The sequence below is a fragment of the Triturus cristatus genome, chromosome 8 (genome assembly GCF_964204655.1).
Source record: "Triturus cristatus chromosome 8, aTriCri1.1, whole genome shotgun sequence".
NCBI classification, from domain to species: domain Eukaryota; kingdom Metazoa; phylum Chordata; class Amphibia; order Caudata; family Salamandridae; genus Triturus; species Triturus cristatus.
In genome coordinates this window covers 916,314,258-916,337,186 of record NC_140591.1, presented here as the reverse complement: position 1 = coordinate 916,337,186, position 22,929 = coordinate 916,314,258, and the positions used below count along the sequence as shown (strand labels likewise).

General features: G+C 43.9%; 1 protein-coding gene across 1 annotated transcript in view; it reads right to left on the bottom strand.

The window, feature by feature from the left end:
- ZPLD1 (zona pellucida like domain containing 1) overlaps window positions 1-22,929 on the bottom strand; it is a 2,463,358-nt gene that overhangs the window by 335,799 nt on the left and 2,104,630 nt on the right. Inside the window, exon 8 of the mRNA XM_085623784.1 lies at window positions 14,445-14,553. Within this exon, the coding sequence (XP_085479910.1) occupies window positions 14,445-14,553 (109 nt within the window). The remainder of the gene's footprint in view (window positions 1-14,444; window positions 14,554-22,929) is intronic.

Sequence of the window (22,929 nt, the reverse complement as noted above, 5' to 3'; positions counted from 1 at the left end):
TGGAATTTGTGGATCCAAGCAGATTCCAGAAGTTTCCACCGCAGAAATGAGAGGAAAATGTGTTTTGTTTGACAAAGTTTGATGGTTGTAAGGGATTCTGGGTAACAGAACCTGGTGAGGACCATACAAGTCACCCCATGCTGGATTACCCTTCCTGTCTAGTTTTCAAAATGTATAGGTTTTTTGGGGGGCGTGGCCAAGACCCGGAGCGAAATGGCCGCCTGATCCACTTGCTCCGTAATAGCTTTTCCCCTCCCGTTTATCTGGCCGCAACATCCGATCCACCGAGGTAAGGGAACATGTCAGAAAGCAAGCGGGACATCCCCACTGACTCCCGTTGCTAGATACAGCCCTATCATGACGTTCTGGGCCCCGCAAGCAGAGGGCCTATCTCTATCCTGGAGTCGGGGACTCAATTTTGCTAACTCGCTGCACCAAAGACCTGCAGACACTGCCCACGCCAGCACGTACTAGTGGACTGTCACGTGTGGGGCGGAGGCCCGGTGGAGTCCTCAAAGAAGCTGCAGATCGGGGTGCGGTGTCGCAGTTGGCACCCGGGACGTGTTATAAGCTGCGGGCAGTGGCGGCACCGAAGGCTGCTGACGATACAGCAACGAGAGCTGTGGGCGATGCACAAGACCGGAGGCGGCCCAATTCAACTATGAACACGCTGAGGGAGTGGTGAGGCGGCGGGGGGCCCCCAAAGTGGTTGTTGAAGTGACTGGGCCCTTCCCTTCCCCTGGCTTCCAATCCTTAAGGAACTGTCTGACTGGTCTGGTGAGCACTAGATTGACTATGAGGAGCTGGTCCTTCCTCCATTTCCTTGGACCATGGCGAGCGAGCGGCGGGGGCCACAAACAGCGCTAAATATCTGTGGCCCCTTGAGTGGGACCAGGAGCCACCCGAACACCTGAGTCTTTTCTCCCACCCATCTGTGAGTCGTGGCAAAGGCCACAAATGGCGTTGGGATCCCCTCTACTTCTCGTGGGACTGGGAGCCATCCAGGCAACGGAGATTTGCCGGTCACCCAGCTGAGAGTAATACTGGCGCTTCATGTAGGGAGAGGTGTGATGCGGTTAGTGTTGGGGGAAAATTGATCCCACCACCTAGCTATCAGCTGAGCAGCTGGTTGAACGCTTGAGGTACATGTGGCAGTGGGATGTATGATGTTACAACGCATACTTTTACAACGCATGCACTTACAACGCAATTTTTACAACGCAACATCCACTACAACGCATTCCATTACATCGCATGACACTACAACGCATTTTTAAAAACTACCTTTACAACGCATTCCATTACATCGCATACTACCTTTACAACGCATACAATTACAACGCATAATATTACATTGCATTTAAGGTAAGTATTGGATAGTATAGGGGTAAAAATTACTATTCTAACTCCAGGGGGTGCAACATTAGGGTAAGTGTTGGATAGTATATGAGTAAAAATTACTATTCTAACTCCAGGGGGTGCAACAGTAGGGTAAGTGTTGGATAGTATAGGTGTAAAAATTACTATTCTAACTCCAGGGGGTGCAACAGTAGGGTAAGTGTTGGATAGTATAGGGGTAAAAATTACTATTCTTACTCCAGGGGGTGCAACAGTAGGGTAAGTGTTGGATAGTATAGGGGTAAAAATTACTATTCTAACTCCAGGGGGTGCAACAGTAGGGTAAGTGTTGGATAGTATAGGGGTAAAAATTACTATTCTAACTCCAGGGGGTGCAACAGTAGGGTAAGTGTTGGATAGTGTAGTGTAATATTATGCGTTGTAATGGTATGCGTTGTAAAGGTAGTATGCGATGTAATGGAATGCGTTGTAAAGGTAGTTTTTAAAAATGCGTTGTAGTGTCATGCGATGTAATGGAATGCGTTGTAGTGGATGTTGCGTTGTAAAAATTGTGTTGTAAGTGTAGTGCGTTGTAAAAGTTGCATTGTAAAGGTTGTTCCCCGTGGCAGTCCACCTGGTGACAGACAGAGGAGCCCTGGGTCTCGCACTCGCAACGCGTGGATACACGGCAGGCACCGGGAGCAGAAGCGCGCATTGCCAGACGAAAATGGAGAAGAACAAATCAGCAGGTGCGAGGGGGTCAAAGTCATTGCAAGCAAACAGACTTGATTGTTACACCATCCTCAAAGACATGCTCCAGGGCCAACAATCTGGGGGGGAACCCCCAACGAACAGGGAAAAGAAGACCAAGAGCTGTCACTGAAAGACGTCATGAAGGCGATCACTAATGTTCAGACTTCCCTAGAACATAAAATGGATACCATCGCTATCGAGGTTAACCTGATCCGAGCCTACCTCACCAAACTTAATGAGAAAGTCAAACAGGTGGAGCTCACCACTTCTAGCCTCGTGGGTGAAGTCACCCAGCTTCAGGGTGATATCCAAGAAATACAATTACTTCACAAGGCCACTGGGCTCAAACTAGATGACTATGAGGGGCGCTACGTCGCAACAACCTGCGCAATATTGGGCATGCCGGAAAGGGCCGAGGGACAGGCCCCAGATCTCTTTGTGGAGGACCTAATTCTACAACATCTACAGCTGAAAGGCCTCAGCAAATTCTTTGTCATTGAAAGGGCACATAGGGTCCCCGGAGGTCGCCCCAAGCCAGGAGCCCCCCCGCGCCTGATTCTGTCGAGAGTACTGAATTACCGGGACAGGGACGTGATCCTTCAAAACGCTAGAATGGGGGCCAACCTCCACTACGAGAACACAGACATCTCCTTCCTCCCAGACTTCACACAACGAGTGCAGAAGCAGAGGCGGTCATTCATCACGGTGAAGCAGCAGCTCAGAGAAAGGGGACTGAAATGTTCGATGTTATTCCTGGCACGTCTCCGGGTAGAGGCGGAAGGGAGGAACTGGTTCTTCGAACAGCCAGAGGAAGTGGCTGACTGGCTTGAATACAAGACGGAACAGGCCTCACGTGAACGCAATGCTGTAGGTGCTACTGCCTCTCCGGCCCATGACTGACGAGACCGAAGCGGACATGATGGCTCCTCAACCAGGACCGTTTTCATGAGCAGACTGGGACAGGTATCGGGCTGCATGGGGGCCGAACCTTAGGGGGGCTTTTCCCTCCTGATGGCGGACACTTAGAACTGTGATATGTGACTCACTTGGGGACTTTATAATTGTTATCCTTTTGGGGGAGACAGTGAAACGGGTTGCCATGTCCTTATCTTTTCTGCATTTAGTTCTTCTATAGGGCGACAGGCAATCTGCAAGTTTTACTTGAGCAGTTTGACGCCCATAGGGCAGGGCAGCAGGGAATGGGGGTTGTTGGGTTGGGGACTTGTATTGTTTTATTGTTATGTTTTTAGCATCGGTACTTGAGTTTGATTTCACCACAGAGGATTCTGATATTCACGAAGTGTATAGTGGGTGCAATGAGGGACAAGAATGTTAAAATATTTAGTTGGAATGTTAACGGGCTTGGGGACAAAATCAAACCCAGTGTAGTTCATATCAAGCGGCAGGCCCCAGATATTGTCATGCTCCTGGAGACACACCTGATCGGAAACCTATGTAAGGCGATGCACAGAGGGAGGTACAAGATGGTTGCACATGCAGGATTTACCTCCGGTTCCCGGGGTGTAGGCATCATGGTGAAGAACTCGTTCCCCCTTGCCATAAGCTCCAAATGGACGGACACTCAGGGTAGATATGTGGGGGTTTTGGGCACATGGGGGGGCTGCCCCACTACATTCATGTCTCTACATGTCCCTCCAGGCCTGCAGGGTACCACCTTTGCGGACCTGGGCACGGTCCTGCTCACTATTCAGGATGGCCTCTTAGTCCTTGGGGGCGATTTTAATGCAGTGGTTTCGGGCACCCTGGACCAATACCCCCCAAGGGAGGTTGGACCCTCTTCTCGATGGCTGCCTGACTTTCTCAAAACCATGGGACTAGTAGAAGGGTGGAGAACATACCATCCAGATCAGATACAACACACCTTACACTTTGGTGTGCACCATAGCCTCTCTCGCTTGGACTATTGTTTAGTACCCACGGAACAAGCCGCATACATCCACGAAATTAAACACCTAGCTAGAGGCATCTCTGGCCACTCACTGGTATGGGTCCATATAGTCCTTAACCAGGTAAAAGTGGGAAGAATAGTGCCAATTAACCCTTGGTACCTACGTGATCCGACAATCCGTAAAACCCTTATCAAAGCCATGGACAATTACTTTTCTGACAATGTGGGGTCCGTTTCCTCATCCCAGTCATTATGGGAGACAATCAAGACTGTAATTCGGGGTCAGGCTTTATCACTGATCTCTGATATGAAGAAAGATAAACAAAAAGAGGTCCTAGACATCGAGGCTGAAATGTATAGATTGGAGAGAGACCTGGAATCTGGAGTGACACCGGAGAATCTTAATTTACTGAGCCTGAAACAGCACGACTACAAAGCTCTAGTTACAGACAGGGCCAAATCACTGGGCAGGGAACGACAGGGTAGGGTCTATGACCTGGGAGACAAAGCAGGAAAACTCATAGCATGGCTGGACAGGAAGGAATGGGCAAGCAGACAGGTACCAGAACTTAGGGTTGATGGGGACGTCACTCTCACTGAACCGCAAGAAATAGTTGACAGATTCGCCAGTAACTTCCAGACTGTCTACAAGACAGTCACCACGTACACCAAAGAGGACTCTCAGGAACTGTTGCGAGACATTAGACTCCCCAGCCTCTCCCTAGAAGACCGAGATTTCATGGCCAGTGACTTGACAACAGAAGAGATAGCTCAAGCAATCTGCTCCTTAAGTTCCGAGAAAGCCCTTGGTCCCAATGGTATCCCCATCGAGCTATACAAATTGCGACCAGACAAAATTGCACCATACCTAAAAACCATGGGGCCGACTCACAGAACCAACTATAAGACAAAATCCTAAACTTACTACTTTTGGTATTCACTGAACTTAGGATTTTGTCTTAAGTTTGTCTTAAGACAAACTTAAGACAGACTTAAGACAGACTTAAGACAAACTTAAGACAGACTTAAGACAGACTTAAGACAAACTTAAGACAAAATCCTAACTTAAGTGTGTCTTAAGTCTGTCTTAAGTTTGTCTTAAGTCTGTCTTAACTCTTTCTTAAGTTTGTCTTAAGACAAACTTAAGACAAAATCCTAACTTCTGTGAATATCAAAAGTAGTAAGTTTAGGATTTTGTCTTAAGTTAGTTTGGTGAATCGGGCCCTAGGAACCTATCCCTGGTCCAATTTACAGCACACTGTTCTTAGTAACAAGGGTTTTCATTCACAGTTTTTGGAAACAATTTTTATAAGTCAGTGTGTCAACAATAATACAAAAGTCCTTGAATTGCAGGGAAGCATTACCTCTTAAGTGGGGTACACATTGAATGGCAAATCAAAAACAATTTCAACTATGCAACTCTCCTCTAGGCTGTAGTCTTGGACAAACAAGTGCTACATCCACAATGCTTACATGTATACAGTGTGTATTCCAGGTATTTTGTTATTTTGAGAAGTTTCAATAGAAAATGGACTTTCACAAAACAGCACCTTAGTTAAATAGTGAATGTCTGTGCTGTTTGCCAGTGGCAAATAGGAACACATTTAACAAGCATTTAGAATGTGATAGGCCACCATTAAGGTAAAAACGTAGCATGGTGCACTTTTAGATTTTAGATTAAATACGGCAAATCTGCATAAAGAAAGGCCCAAGGAAACAAAAGGTGCACAGCCAATATAGTAAAAGCGTGCCGCGCTGTTAAAATAAAAAAAACGAATGACATAGATGCAAAGGTGCAAGTTGGCCACCATTGGTAATAAAAATGTAAAAGCTGAAACCTAAAGTGCGGCGTCCAGAGGCAAAGTGATTACCCTTGCAGGAAAGCATGTCGTGCCTGCAATAGAGAAAATCAATAAAATCAATCGCTGCTAGGCCTTTTCCCTCCTGTGCTAAGCCTTTTTTTGGCTTTTTGGGTATCCATGCCCAATTGCATCCTTTTGTTCCAACATCATGGGGATTCTAAGGGTACCCAGAGCTTGTGGATTCCCCTGGAGAGGACCCAGAAATTAGCTAAAATATATTTTGGGGGGAAAAATGGGAAAAAAGTGCTCCAAATGAAAGCGTCTGTTTTTTTCCCCTGCAAATGGTATCAACAAAGGGTTTGTGGGGCTGAAATCACCATTTTCACAGTTTTCAGGGACTGGCAGACTTTTGTCAGAAAACCAACATTTTTTTATACAGTTTTGGCATTTTAGCAAGGGGTCATTTGTGTAGAACCTTCAAGGTTTCTATATAGAAACTAACAGTTGAAAAATAAGAAAAATTGAAAATAAGTTGGAAAAAAACTGCCATTTGTGCTAACGTTTTCACCTGTAACTTCTTCTAATTATGATAGATGTTTGAAAGCAATGTATTTACATCCACTGGACCTTTCTGGTTGAGAAGATATATAGGACTTGTGGGTTCACCAAGAACCCGACGAACCCAGAGCCAATAACTGAGCAGCATCTTGCAATGTTTTTTTTATTATGAACCGGGTATACAGCAATTAATTTGGGAAAATATATACAGTGAAAAATCAAGATGAAAGACATCAATTATTTCTAAAATTGGAACATAATATAGAGTTTAGAAACAGTATCTATTTGCACGAATGCAAAATTGTGAGTACCAATACTAGCATGAGAATTATATGACATTTTTCAAAATTAATTATTTTTTTACACATTGTCTTTCATTTGGAAGGCAGAAATGCATCAAAAGTCAGTAGGTAATAACAGTTGCTCTGCAATCCTGTGTTACCCTAAGTCTCCAGATAAAAATAGTACCTCACTTGTGAGGGTGAGTCAAGTACCCACGACAGGAAATGGCCCAAAACGCAATGTGGACACACCCCATTTTTACAGTGAAATCTCACCCTTTATTTGCAAAGTGCGTAGCTGTAGATTTTGAATCCTAACTCTGCAAGCCACTAGGGAAACTTAGCAAATCTATACATTTTTTTCATAAATCTTTTTATTAAACATACATCGGTTCCAATAAACAATACAGAGGTATGAGTCAGGTTATACATTGTAAAAGTGCACGGGAGGAAAAGTGTCATATCATTGCATCACATAGGAGGGGAATGCTACGGGGTGAGGAGGACATCTTGTTCAGCACAACGGGTTGGCACACAAATCTCTCCACGGTGTGTATTCCAAGGACTCTATATATGAGACCACTTTTTGGGGCATCCCCTGGCCGAATACACCGTTTTCTCTGTAAACATACACCATTCAAGGTCTTTTTCCCAGGCTTCAAGTGTGGGTGAGTGAGTTGCATCCCACAATTGCGCAGTATTTATTTTAGCAAGCATGAACCCTAGTGTAGCCCTCTGTGTCTGATGAGTGTTCAGGTCCGTGGGTTCCCATATATTCAGGAGGCACCTACGCACCTCTGAGCGGAGATGGACATGCAGCACCGTGTTAATTGTGTCATGGACTCTGCTCCAGTGGGAATTGATATGTTTGCACTCCCAGATGATATGCATGAAATTCCCCATATGGCCCCAACGCCGCTTGTATTCTCCATTATCGGACCTCCCCATATGTACAAAACGGGACCTGGTGAGATATATTCTGTGGAGGATTTTAAGCTGCACTACCTAAGGCGCGCTGGAATGGCAACCACTCTAGGGGAGGACACTGACTCTTGCCAGTCCTCGTCATCTATTTCAACCCCATCTCGCCTCCATTTCTCCCGCAATGATTGGAGGGCATCCACCATGTTGTTGATTAGTTTCTTGTATATTAAAGAGATAGTTTTTTCTGGAAGGTGGCCATCTAAAACTCTGTCATCCAAGGGTGGAGCTTCGGGAAGAGGGGTCCCGTTGGGAAGATGGGACTGGAGTGAGTGTAAGATCTGTGCATATCAAAAGTATTCAGTGCCTTCCAGCTCGAATTCGGTTTGTAGTTTGAGGAAGGATTTGCCCCCTCCCTCTCCCTAAATGTCTTTAATATGCAAAATGCCAATAAGGTCCCACCTATCAAACCCTTTTGATTTCCATAAGTTGCCCAACTTCTCAGAATCCCAAAGCGGAGTGGCCAAACTTAGTATCTGTCCCCATCCAAGAGAATTAGTGGCGTCATGCCAAATGCGGACAGTATGGTTGGTGGGGCCCGTAAAGGTGTTTCTTTTGGGTTGTGAATATAATGCCCTGTTATAGTTGCCTCCGGGGAGGAGCCACCCATCCGTGGCATAGCATGGGTCGTCAATACGGCCGTACGTTCCATGGTTGATGGCTGCTAGATGCGCAGCCCAGTAATATTTTTTAATGTCTGGGAGACTGATGACCCCATCGTACCAATTTAGTATCAACTTATTTAGGGTGATATGAGATTTGTTGTCCCACAACAAGTCCCTCTGGAGACCTTCAACTTCATTAAAATAATGTGTCGGTACAGGGTCTAGGGTGTTCTGCAATGCGTATAGGAACCTAGGCAGGGACATATTCTTGAACAGGGCAGCTCTGCCCAAGACTGAAAGGGGAAGCAATTTCCAGCTGGCAATGTCTTTTTTAAGCTGACGCAAGGGCTGAAGAAGGTTTTGAGCGTAACGGATTGTGGGATCAAGAGAGATAAAATTTCCCAAATATTTAAAGACAGTAGTGTTAATCTGTATTGGGTAACCCTGGGCGTAGGACTACGCTACGCTCGCATAGTTTGCGCAACTACGCGCTACATAAATTGTACGTAGCGCAGTGCAAAAACGCGTAGCGGGCCTTTTTTGCTTGCTCGCAGTCCTCTACGTCAAGTTGGTGACCGCGAGCGAGCAAAATGACATCCCGGCGAGACTTTTTCCTTGTTCGGGATCAGAAACATCAAGTTGCCGATCGCGAGCGTGGAAAATAAACATCCCGGCGAGATTCTCAACGCGGGGAGGTCAGGTTTCTCATTGCGTGTGGTAGCGTATGCTCGCAACCACTCGCAATGAGAAACTACCAGTCCACATTGAGAAAACTGCCGCTCAAGTACAAATCTACTCTAGCGGCAGAAAACAACCGCTTGCACTGTGCAAGATGCCCGTTTGCAATGATTGCACAGTGCGGACAAGCATCCGGCACTGTGCAATGAGTGTGAACAGCATACTCCCTACCGCACTACGCAGCTCGCGTAGCTACGCGTAGCTACGCGTAGCTTGCGTAGTGCGAAGTGCACTTCGCGTAGCATAGCACTACTACGCAAACTATGCCCAGGGTTAGTATTGGGCAGTCTTTTGGAGGGATATTTGGATCTCCCTGAAGAGCGAACAACAGGGACTTACTCCAGTTGACCGTTAAACCAGAGAATCTACTGAATACAGCTAGGATATCCAATACAACTATGAGGGATTCTTTGGGGGAAGCCAAATAAAGCAATATGTCATCCGCATAAAGCGAGACGCGGTCTTCTAAGTCTGGGGACCATCGCAGTCCTCGTATCATAGGATCCCATCGGATCCAGGCTGCCAGTGGTTTCAGAGCTAGGGCGAAGAGAAGTGGTGAAAGTGGGCAACCTTTATGGGTACCCCGACTAAGTAGAAATGTAGCTGATAATTAATAATTGACTACCACTTGGACCAAAGCCTCATGATATAAGATTCGTACCCATTGGATGTATTTTGGACCAAAACCCATCTTGGCCAAGACCGCCCAGAGGTAGGGCCACTCAATAGTGTCAAACGCCATGGTTGCATCTAAAGACACAATCACAACTGGCTCTTAGATAGTATGTGCTCTGTCCAAAACCCCATGGACTCTGCGCAGGTTCAAAGCCGTATTTCTGTGGGGCATAGCGCCAGATTGGTCGGGGTGTACTAAGTAACTATTTATTTTGACTAAGCAATTGGCTAGAAGTTTGGCCAGGATTTTAGGCTCGGCGTTTAGAAGAGAAATGGGCCTGTATGAGGCGCAGTCAGTCTTGGGTTTTCCTTCTTAATGTATGGTGACTATGGTGGCTCTCCTCTGTTCCCTGGGCAGTATTCCGATTTCTCTGGATTCCTCAAACATGGGGCCCGATTCACAGAACTAACTTAAGACAAAATCCTAAACTTACCACCATTTTGGTATTCGCAGAAGGCACTTACTCATTTTGGTATTCACAGAAGGCACTTACTCATTTTGAAATTTACAGAAGTTAGGAGTCCTAACTTTAGGACTCCTAAATGCCTTCTGTGAATACCGAAAGTCTTAAAATTAGGATTTTTCTCAGTTTAGTCGTAGTATAGTTAGGACTCCTAACTTTAGGACTCTTAAATGCCTTCTGTGAATACCGAAAGTCTTAAAATTAGGATTTTTCTCAATTTAGTAGTACTAAAGTTAGGACTCCTAACTTTAGGACTCCTAAATGCCTTCTGTGAATACCGAAAGCATTAAAATTAGGATTTTTCTTAGTTTAGTAGTAGTATAGTTAGGACTCCTAACTGTAGGACTCCTAAATGCCTTCTTTGAATACCGAAAGTCTTAAAATTAGGATTTTTCTCAGTTTAGGAGTAGTAAAGTTAGGAGTCCTAACTTTACTACTCCTAAACTGAGAACAATCCTAACTTTAAGACTTTAGGTATTGACAGAAGGCATTTAGGAGTCCTAAAGTTAGGACTCTTAACTTTACTACTCCTAAACTGAGAAAAATCATAAAAATCCTAACTTTAAGACTTTCAGTATTCACAGAAGGCATTTAGGAGTCCTAAAGTTAGGACTCCTAACTTCTGTGAATACCGAAATGAGTAAGTGCCTTCTGTGAATACCAAAATGAGTAAGTGCCTTCTGTGAATACCAAAATGGTAGTAAGTTTAGGATTTTGTTTTAAGTTAGTTCTGTGAATCGGGCCTGTGAAAATACACGCATACATGAGGGTGCACTGTATATTAGGGTACACTTATAATTGGCATGACCTACGCTATAAGTCCCTAGTATGTGTTAGTGCAGTGGGATAAAAATTACCTTTAAGTACCCAGTGCATAATACGGCATGTCAGTTTAGAGACCAGCAGCCTTTTCTGCACTTGCATGTGTGCACTGAAGAGAGCATGATATAATTTTAAAAGCGGCCCTTTGTTGCAGCACTGCTTTTAAAAGCAAATTGTGCCCACTTTTGTGGTAGGGGCACTTACAAAGTGATAAACACAATGGGCCTGATTCACAGAACTAATCTGCGACAAAATCCTAAACTTACTAGTTTCGGTATTCACAAAAGGCATTTAGTAGTAGTAAAGTTAGGATTTTGCCTTAAGTCTGTCTTAAGTCTGTCTTAAGTCTGTCTTAAGTTTGTCTTAAGTCTGTCTTAAGTTTGTCTTAAGTTTGTCTTAAATCGGTCTTAAGTCTGTCTTAAGTCTGTCTTAAGTCTGTCTTAAGTTTGTCTTAAGTCAAATTTAAGACAAAATCCTAACTTTATGACTACTAAATGTCTTCTGTGAATACCAAAAGTAGTACGTTTAGGATTTGGTCTCAGATTACTTCTGGTAATCAGGCCCAATGTTTTGGGAATTTGGGTATCCCTAGGGTCATCCCTAGGTGACCCAGGGGCGGGGGCCATGCCAATATAAGGAGGGCCCTTTTAAAAGATGTTTTATATGCCCTTGGGATAGAGAAAATGCACATCTCTCTTTACACATTGTGGTAAAGTGCCTTCCAAAATCGACTTTATTTCTAGAAGCACTGTGGAGTGAGGATCTACACTATCTGTGCATATTCAGGACCCCTAAAGTCTCCCCTAGGTGTCCTAGGTGTGGGGATTCATGTAGCTTTAAGCCGGATACTATAACATATATTTTATACGACCTGGTGTTGGAGAAATTGTACATTTCGTTTACCCCAATATAGATCCCCAGCCACATAGAATAGCGTTGCAATAGTTTATCAATGTATAACTATTGTTTGGAATCATATAATAATATCATTCAAGGGCTTAGGAGAATAGCATTGATATATACAACAATATGCTATTGTTGAATTAATCTTAAAAAATACAGAAAATAAGTTATAAGACGTTCTTGTCTGTAAGCCAAAATTCTGCCATCCTGTAGTCTTCCCTGACTAGTCAGAGTTAACAAGGTTAGCCAGGCTGCTTTGATGAAGTGATAAGTGGCTCATCCCTGAGAGGCTATCTGTTGGAGAGAGCTCTGCTACACAGAAATACCAGAGCAGGCGGAAGGGGTCATAAAGCACTAGCTTCACAGGAGAGATAGGACAGGGAGGGAAGTCCAGGTCCATCCATCCCGAGCACCTCTGATCCAGCCAGATAGCAAGCCTAATTCAGGAATTCACAGATGGTAGGGGGGAGGGCTACGGAAATGAGCCATACTGGAGGTTAGTTTAACTAGTTCTTACTCCTCTGCTGTGACTTCAGAAATACAGAATATTTTAGGAATAGTGCTTTCTGGGAAACGATTTATGCTACACTTTGGAGGAAATGTGTGTTGCCCTGCATCTCATTGGACAGGAGTGCTCTCCTGCGTGACCCCAGAGAACACTGAATAAATATGTGAGAGGTGCAGAGCCTTTCGGATCTGCTGCTTGAAACTCAGTGAAGAAGAACAAGGCTTGCCAAGCTGGAAACTCGATTTGCACCATCAGGTCCTGTATTCTGACTGACTGCGCCTGCTGCATTATCTGGAACCATAACTCTTTGGATGAACTTTTCATCAAGAGGAATAAAGAGTGAACTTCCTGAAAGCTACATGTTAACAGAGCTCACCTGGACTATCAACATTAAGAGTCCCCTACCTAGAGTGTGTCCAGTAGATTTGCAAGTGTTTTGTCCAGGTGCAATGTAGGAATTGTGGTCCCAACCTTTAAATGACCATTCTAGACCCTTGGGTTGTGTCTTGGACACTTTGGACCCTCGAGAGGAACTTCAGAAAGAAGTTCTAGAAGTTTGGAGAAGTTAGGAGTAACTTTGAAAAAAAGTTCCATAAGAGGTCTACCGCAAGAGTTATCTGAGCAGGGCTCCAACGTAGTCATCCTGAAACTTTACTTTGTCCCGTTCAAGTGCAGCCAGATGTCCCAAAGTGGTCTTTAGGTTTTGAAGTGATAAATAGTGCTTAATCTTTGAAAATGTATATCTCTGGTTCCTGATATTGGATTTATGTGGTTTTGGTCTCATGTTAAAGATACAAATATTTCCTTTTTTAAACAAATTGGTATTGGATTTTTATTTTGTTGTGTCTTAAATATATTTTGATTTGTTGTTTTTAAATGCTTTACATACCTGTCTCCTAAGTTAAGACCTGCCTGCTCACAGCCAAGCTACCCAGGTTTGAGACTGGGAATTATTTATTGAGACCTGTACTGAGCCATAGACTGTGCTAGTGGCCTTTGTGCCAGTGGTAAATGCACATTTAACACTAATAATAACCCACTTTCCAACACTTAGGGGTCCATTAAGATTGCAGGAGGACGTCAGTCCATCCGTCACCCTAGCGGTGCTGGGACTGGCTGCCAGTGGTGCAGCGGTCCCGCACCACCAATTAGGATGGCGGTCACATCCTGCATATACAACATTGTGGTGGGCGGTGCTGCGAGCAGCACCCACCACAATGTTGTAAATGCATGTTGTGCATTGGCATGCACAACGTGACAGGCACTGTGCCCCAAGTGCACCCCCAAGTGCCGCCCCCACCCCCAGGGGGCCCACAATGGCCCCCCAAAGCGATTCCCACATCCCTTTCCATGGCAGAGTCTCTGACATGGAAAGACATGAAACCGCCAACATCATAATATGGATGGCGGTGCCTGCAAGGCACCTCCATTATATTGTGGGCCTTTTTCCACCCGGTAGGCAATCGTGACGATTGCCTACCGGCGGAAAAGCGGTGGACGGTCTTTCCGGTCTTTCCAACTGCAGTCCTGTAGCCTGGCCTTCGGGACTGCAGTCTTCCGTACCCATACGTACCAATATTTTGAAGCAGGAAAGAGGGAGATAATGAAAAAAAACATTAGGGGAATGTATTTTCCCCTTGGACTAACTGACACAGAGACTATTTTAGGAGCTAGACAGCTAAAATAAAACTATACTAGGGTTTAAAAATCATTTCAGAAAGTCTTTACAAGTTCAAAACTGCCCTGATTCGTAAATTATGAGCCAGTTTTGGAGTTGTCGATGTACTAAAAGAGACCACTTTTGTTTTGGTACCCAGGCCTATTTTATGTACAAAAATGACCCTGGACAGGAACTCACAACAAGTACAATCCACAATAAACATATCTATGGTCTGTGAATCTGGAGCAAGAAGACAGAGGGGAGGGCATCTCTAAGGAGAAAGATCCAGCAGGACGTTAGATATTCTAAAGGTTTGAGGTAATGCTTGGTGGAAAATTGGAATTCCTCTCAATATTAAACACATTTTTGCATTTAGTCTCTAAACATGAGCACAGTAATATTTTTACAATTTATTATTATTTAAATACATGTTATCCTCACTCCTACCACTTCTGGTAATTATAGGTCCTGCAGAGATGACAGCATTCCCAGATGTGCTATGAGGAGTTGGCTTTGCTGTCGGTATCACGTTTCTCATTTCTCTGTTATTGCAATTCTGATGGAAGAGAAAGTATGTTTCAATCAGTTTATATACAGAAATTAAAAAAAATGTGCAGTACACAACAAAACATCTTTTGAATTGTATGTCATCTCATTACTATAAATTAGAATGCAGAGTCACATTCGTGTGTGTCTTTTGTCACATTTCAAAACAAATGATGCAGCAGAAGATGAAAGTATCTAGCATACTCGAACGTGTCTACAGTGAAAATCTAGAAAACACAAACACAATGGGGCAGATTTACAAGCCCTTGCAACACTTTTGCTCTGCCGTTGCGTCACTTTTGTGACGCAGCAGCTGCGTAAAAAATGTACAATGTGACGCATCTAGGGAGATGCGTCACATTGTAAAGCCCTGCCTCACACTATACCTGCATCAGGTATAACGTATGCAGGGTGGGCATTCCTATGCATGAAAGCCATGTAAAAGTGACGCAGTGAAATCTACAAGATTTCACTGCGTCACTTCTAGGATGCCACTGCGTCAAAACCTTACGCCTGCTCGAAGCAGTGACGCAGTGCAGTGGGAATAGGCCTCAAAATGCATTGCTGGAGTTGCATCGTGCTTGCAACACGACTCCAGCAATGCGTGACTTTTGCCCCAACAGATGTGTCAGAATTTCTGACACATCTACCAATCCTTGCGCCATGGTGCGCCATATTGTAAATACAGCAAATCCATGGTGGCGCAAGGGTTTCTCAGGGTGGCGCAGGGAAAGTGACGTATCTCTACAGATGAGTCACTTTCTTGTAAATCTGCCCCAATGTTCTTAATTGTGTCTTACATTTAACACCTAATTATTCTGCACATCCATTCCAACCTCACTCACCCATATAAATCGAGTTTTAATATGTCTCAGACAGGAACAGTTTCAGACTGTCCTACAGGGAAGCCCGTTTGCCTGTCTCCAGATGCGGCCACAGTTCCTCCCATCATCAGGGCCAGGACTGCAGGAACCAGCCTGCTTTGCGGCCCCCACACGTCATCAGTAGCGCCAGGAGGCACGAGAAAAGCCGTTAGCGCAGGAAGCCTGTTTGCCTGTCTCCAGTTGTCGCCACAGTTCCTCCCGTCATCAGGGCCAGGACCGCAGGAACCAGCCTGCTTTGCGGCCCCCACGCATCACCAGTAGTGCCAGGAGGCATTAGAAAAGCTGTTGCGGGCTCCTGCAGAGTGGAAAACCTGTTTGCCTGTCTCCAGTTGCAGCCACAGTTCCTCCCATCATCAGGGCCAGGACTGCAGGAACCAGCCTGCTTTGCGGCCCCCATACATCACTGGTAGCGCCAGGAAGAGACAGGGCTGGGCCACCCCTCTTGCATTTGATTCCCAGATTGACTTTGTTGAAAATCACCAGCAGCAATGGACTAGAGACTTAGGTGAGTAAATAAGTTACTTACTTTCCTGCAAACGTGGGCCAACTAACTTGACAGGTGTTGGGAGTGATAGAGCGCGCCTAGTGAACCAAGCCAGACTACTGTACCCTCTGTGTCTTGGATGACAGGGAGATTGGCAGTCGTGTATTTATAGTTACACAATAATTTTACTCCAACTGACCATTCCGTGGTCATTAATAGTACATGTAGATGGAATTATCAGATGAACAGGGGAACTTATAACTTCACCACTAGGTGAGCAAGGAAGCAATTCCTTTTAATTTAAGTACCCTCACACACCCTAGTGGTGTCATGCTTCATCATCGGGTCACCCCGACGCCTAAAAGTCGGGGTGGGCTCAACCACAGTGTTGGGAGCGCTTTGAAGAAATTGCAGACCAGGGAGGCTATAAGATAAAAAACCTCAGGCAGATCCCCAGTTTCCCTTTATTTTTGGGTCTGTCTGGGTTGATTAAAAATAATAAGAGTAGGGGTATATATAGGAGTATTATGGTCCTATGACCCTAGTGCCAACATGTTTCAGTCCACAGTGGCCATAAAGGTCCAGGACTTTCTTCAGGGCAAATAAGACCACCCTGGGATACAGAAGGGGGAATTCCCTATTCTGTTTTATTATGGACAAGGGTAGAGTAGCTACTCCTTGTGTGAAAGACTGATATATTAATCTGTCTTGCGTTGTAAATCCATCCGGACTTCGAATGGTAGTCGTTTCTCAGGGGATGGAAGGGCTAATGGAGTAGCTCTGTAGTCAAACCTTCGTCAAGAGTCCTGCTCCGCTTCGCCACCTATTTGGACCCGATCCCCGCCGGGGATCGGGTCCAAATAGGTGGCGAAGCGGAGCAGGACTCTTGACGAAGGTTTGACTACAGAGCTACTCCATTAGCCCTTCCATCCCCTGAGAAACGACTACCATTCGAAGTCCGGATGGATTTACAACGCAAGACAGATTAATATATCAGTCTTTCACACAAGGAGTAGCTACTCTACCCTTGTCCATAATAAAACAGAATAGGGAATTCCCCCTTCTGTATCCCAGGGTGGTCTTATTTGCCCTGAAGAAAGTCCTGGACCTTTATGGCCACTGTGGACTGAAACATGTTGGCACTAGGGTCATAGGACCATAATACTCCTATATATACCCCTACTCTTATTATTTTTAATCAACCCAGACAGACCCAAAAATAAAGGGAAACTGGGGATCTGCCTGAGGTTTTTTATCTTATAGCCTCCCTGGTCTGCAATTTCTTCAAAGCGCTCCCAACACTGTGGTTGAGCCCACCCCGACTTTTAGGCGTCGGGGTGACCCGATGATGAAGCATGACACCACTAGGGTGTGTGAGGGTACTTAAATTAAAAGGAATTGCTTCCTTGCTCACCTAGTGGTGAAGTTATAAGTTCCCCTGTTCATCTGATAATTCCATCTACATGTACTATTAATGACCACGGAATGGTCAGTTGGAGTAAAGTTATTGTGTAACTATTGATATTGGGAGGTGTTACTCTGACCTATATCCTCTCTACCCTTTGGGCACGAGAATTCAGTTGTTTTTCTCAAACAGCCTTTGTGTAAAATAAGTCGTGTATTTATCCCACTGGTAGTCTGCATTTGTATGATCATTGGCGTATTGTTCCACCGCAGCCCTTGTAGAACCTGTGCCTGTAACTAAGTGTAAGTGCTACATGTAGGACATAGCAATCCACCATTCTTAAAAAATAGTTTCCTATAAAATCTACAGAGGGTATTTAGAGACAGTCAGGAACTTTGCCCCAAACCGAGCACCAAGCATTCAGGGATTCATTGCTTGTAGTATATTTATATTATACCACTGTTTGCTGGCTGATTGAAAAGACATGGGCAAAAGAAAGCAGTCTATGCTACAGCCTAGTGGGGGGGCAGCGGCGACAATCCTTGACTCATTTTTGGCCAGGGCAGCAAACGTTTTGTCAAATGAAAAAGCCCCGACCGAAAGGAGACTTTCTCAGGAAATGATTAATCTGCCCCCGAGCCCGGCACCATCTAATACCCCAGTCCATGCAGGGCAAAGCGAGTCTGTGTCCTCTCTGTTGGCTGTCACCGACCTACTGAATGAGGTCGAGGGTAACCAAGGAGACGGTGTATCTATGCTGGATACTCCAGTAAAGAAGAAAAGAGGCGGAGGCGGGGGTAAGAGATTGGCGCAGCTGCCAAAATACAAGCGGAAACAGCCGTCCCCGATCAAGCTGATGGAGCGAGTAATGCAAAATTTTGTATACCTCCTCTATTCTGCATGAAAATACTAATTATATAATCTAGCAACTATAATATTATTAAACGAGTTTGCATGTTCATTAACCAACATTATTAATATTCGAACTACACGCGGGATTTGCATTTTGCATGACTAAATAACCTTTATAACAAAAATCTGTACGCATATTAACAATAGTATATGTGGTAAATAGAATACTGCATGATATATGTTGCTTTTTGTAATGTTGCCCCAAGAGGAGGACCGAAAAGTTGAATATAATGGCTTTAAATGTCGCTTTACGCTAGATAAATACAAGCACATAGAGGGATTAGTAAGGGGTTAACATTAGATTAATTTTTTCTATGTATTAATTACTCTTTTGTGTTTGTTTCGCTTAAGTTAGCATTTGGTCCTAAATCTAAGATGGCCGCTGACACCACGCGACGAAGTGGCCACTGTCCCATGAGGCGCGGAGTGAGCTATGCAGGCGCAAGAATTCTCCTAAGCCTCGTCACAACCTTTGTTCACCATGTACCCGAACAAGAACAGAGTGGGACGTCAGCCAAGACAAGAGAACAATCAGCCTTACAATAAACCGGAACAAGCCGACTTTTGGACTAACTCATGACCTCACCTCTCGAACTGAACTAAAAACCTAAAACTGACATCGGACGATCTCAACTAGCCAATCACGACTAGCCTAAAACTCTAAAAATGTATCTTCTTTGCTTCATTTTATAATAAAATGTGCAGTAGAATAGAGAGGGGCATTCCTTTTGTTCACGGCGCATCGCCTTTTGCTTCCTATTTTACGCTACGTTACGTTGCGTTTTCCTGAATCTTTGAGGGTCCGGATGCTGCCCGATCATCTGATGCCTGCAAACTTTTCCTAAATCTGCGGGCAATGACAGATGCTTGCATGTCTCTGGTCCTTAGCTGATTTTTGGGACTGTAGCGTGCTGAGCAAAGAACTTTGAGCTTTGGCTTGTTTTCGGACAATTTACGACACAATTATGCATAGCCAATGAATTAGAGGACTCCAAATAGCCAGATTAGGTAAATATGATGTTCTGCGATTTACTAAAATTTTGATATAAAACTTTCTAAACTTTGACGAGACAAATGCGAATTTGAATCATTATGAAATTTTAGATAAACAATAATTGAATAACGAGAATTCATTAGTTGTGAGTTTCATTTAAGAGATAGATTCTGAAGTCTTAAAATGTGTTTTAGCTGGTTCTAAATCACCATCAACCAATCCAACTAATTTGGTCCATTGACCGAAGTAGGAGGAGTGCCTTGATGTTTTAGGATTAAGGATCTGTAGGCGAAAGGGCATTAATGTATATTTTGTAAATGATTTTTCCTTCCCTATAGGTTATAAGGTGTTCCCCTCACATGTCCGGTGCTTGAATCATTCATCCCTCCTGTGTGTGTACAGACCAGTGTGGAAGTAACGTGTGAGTGTTGGTGTTATGGGCCCCACTAATGACTGCATGTGTGAATGAGTTAGTGTGACGTCGGGTCTGTGACGCAGGGAGGATACCGGTACAGGTTATTTCCCCCGTTGCTAGGGTTTTTGCGCTGGATCAGTTTATCTGGTAGCAGAGGATGGTTTTTATCATTTTGATTTGGTGATTATTGCTTGTAAATTGCCTACTGATTCATCAGTGATTGTGGGATAGGTATTGGTTTATGTATTAACACTCTATGTTGAGTCGCGTTGAGTTCTATGTTGTTTGACGACTTCTGGGATGTAGGAAGTCGGAAGTTTGTAACGGTTCCGTAGTAGAGCAGAGGTAAGCGCTGCTCTCGGGAAAGACGGAATTGTTGTTGCCCTGTAGGTACATGGGAAAACGTGTGACGATTGGAGTTGCACAACGCATTGTCTGGGTTCGATTCGGTAACATCGTCGTGTGTTGCCATTAGGGACATTTTCTGTATGAGAGAAATGTATGGTAGCGAAGGTCACCTGTGAAATTTTGGTGTTAGGTACCAGGAGTCCAAAAGGCACTCTGATTACGCTTATCACTGGAAAGGTAATAGGTGTTCTCTAAGCTTGCTAGAAGGAAAAAGTAGAGGGAAGTGCTACTTTATTAATGAATGTCATAATTCTGTAGTAGTACAGACTGTTCGCTGTTCTCGGGAAAGACAGAATTCTGTGGGAATGAACTACATTTTCCGTATGAAAAGGCGTGAATGAAATAGCATTCAGGTTAATTGTGAAACTCTGGTCTTATTTCTCAGGAGCATTGGGTCTCCAACGAGGTGTCCTAATTCTGGAGAAACGGTTAGCTGATGCTTGCTAGAAGGGTGAAGTAGAGGGATGTGCTACTTTATCAACGGAAGTAACGATTCCATAGTAGGGCAGAGGTAAGCTCTTCTCTCGGGAAAGATGGAATTCTTGTAAGAAAGGTCATTAACTATTCTTGGTTAGCGAAACAGATATTGGTTGTGTTTTTATGTTGTTACTAATAGATTTGTACGTTAAAGGAACGTAAAGAGCTTACAGAGAATTTTTTTTAAAGGAGGGGTCAGCAGAAGCAGGAGTAGCGAGAAAAGCTGACGTCAGAAAGACCGCGCTGGGATTGGCTAGTCAGTAAGAAACATAGACGCTCCTGATTGGTGCGTTAGTGTACGCCGCGCTAGGATTGGAGAATTACAGGGTGACGTAGACGCTCCAGATTGGTGTGTTAGTGTGAGTCGCGCTGGGATTGGAGAAATACAGAAGTGACATAGACGCTCCTGATTGGTGCATTGGTGTGAGTCGCGCTACAATTGGCTAAGCCAACAGAATAGTTGTAGGGAAAAACTAGCGATAAGCGGAAGACAAAATGATATATTACGATCCACCAGAAAAAGAGAAAAAGACCTGGTTTGGAAAAATCAAGAGTTTATTCAAAAAAGACAAACCGATTGTGACTAGAGAGGGACAGTCGCTTCCTCCCCCGAAATCACCTGCATCCTTTATAGTTGCGAAATACGGATATCATACTTGTATTTGGTTGAACAATTGGGCAAAGTATACAAAAGATGATGGAGTTTTGACATTTCCAGAACATGGTCCATTTAATTTAGCGGTTTTGAGAAATTTGAGAGAAAGAGTGATGAATCTAGAACCGAGACCTAGACCAACACAGTTCGAAGCATTGACAGAATGGGAAGATGAGATGCATGAGAGAGAAAGACAGAGGAGTGGCGGAAGGTATAGGTACATGTTTGGTAGATCACATGGACAGGAGAATCATGATGACAGAATGAGGAGATGTTGAAGTGCAAGCATGACTGATGGTTTAGTTCCTGTGAGACATGCTGAAGAAGTTAGTGGAAGGAAATGTACAGAAAAGAGACATAATATAGAGTCAGGAGTGTATGGAGTGCATGAATCGGAGTTTGAGACTCTTGACGACATGTTTTATAAAAATCCATCCCGGTATCAACCAGATTCTGACATGTTGACACCAAGTGCCCCAAGGAGAGAGACTTTGCGAAACATAAAAGTTGAATCAGTACCAAAAGAGATAGGGAGAAATAATTCTTTCAGAGAGATAGAGAAATGAAATGAAATGAAATGAAAAAAAGGTATTTGATAAAGCGCACTGTGGCCAAGCGGCTTCCTGGAAAACAGAAAACAGGATGGTAAAATGAGCAATGAAAATTCGGCAGAACTAGCGAGAACCACTTTAGAGTTAACTGAAAAGATTAGGGAATTGACTAAAAACTTAGAAGCCGTGACTGTTCCCGTAACTATAGGTCCTGTAATGCCTATTTTTGATAAACAGAAAGATAATGAGCATTGTCTGACAGTCCCTTATAACAGTAATAAACAGATTGAGAGGCCAAGGATAAATTCAGACGAGAACCCATGGAGATAAACAGTAAGTACATCAGAACAGAGTACGCCTAAAAATTTGGCAGTAAATCCAGAATTAGTGGAAAGACTGATAATGACTACGGAATCTGTATCGGAAACTCCAAAAGACTCAGGACGAGGTAATGAGGAAAAACCAGTAGGTCCTACTTCAGAAGAATTAAGCGAATGGTTAAGAAGTTTACAGAGAAGACAGAGAATCCCAATCTATAGATGTGGCAAAGCTAAGGATGGTTTTGGAAGAATTAATAGTAGGGACTATCCCCACAGAGAAGCTAAAAAATTATCAGGATGAAGAATTACTATTTCTATGCAAAAGTATAACTTGGAGAGCAAAGAATCTACATGAAAGATTAGAAGAAGTGGCAAATGAAATGGGTATAGACATGGAAAGGGTAAAAGATTTACAAAAACCCTACAGAGTAGATTTTTCTGAAAAGGATATCGAAAATCTGAATACCGCAGGAAGAATAACTCAGATTAAAGACATAATCATTTTGTTGAGAAAATGGGGAGATGTAGATAAATGGAAAAGTAGGTGGTTTAGAAAACGAGATGATGCCTCAGATAAAACATTTGCAGCTTTCCCCGTAAGAGAAAAAGAAAAAGTAGTGACAGAATGTCCCATGAGAGAAATTCCAGGAGGAGGATATGTACATGTTCCTTGGACTAGGCAAGATATTTTGTGATTTACCAATGATTTCCCTCGACTACGCGAAAAGCCAGTCGAGTGGTATAGCCAAGTGGATAGGTTTGTAAAATTATCAAAAGATTTGTGGATTGATCTAAATAGTCTATTTGACGTAATAGTACCAGCAGATCTATGGACAGAGTGTAAATTAATGATAAATTGGCCTACACAAGAATACCCTAGG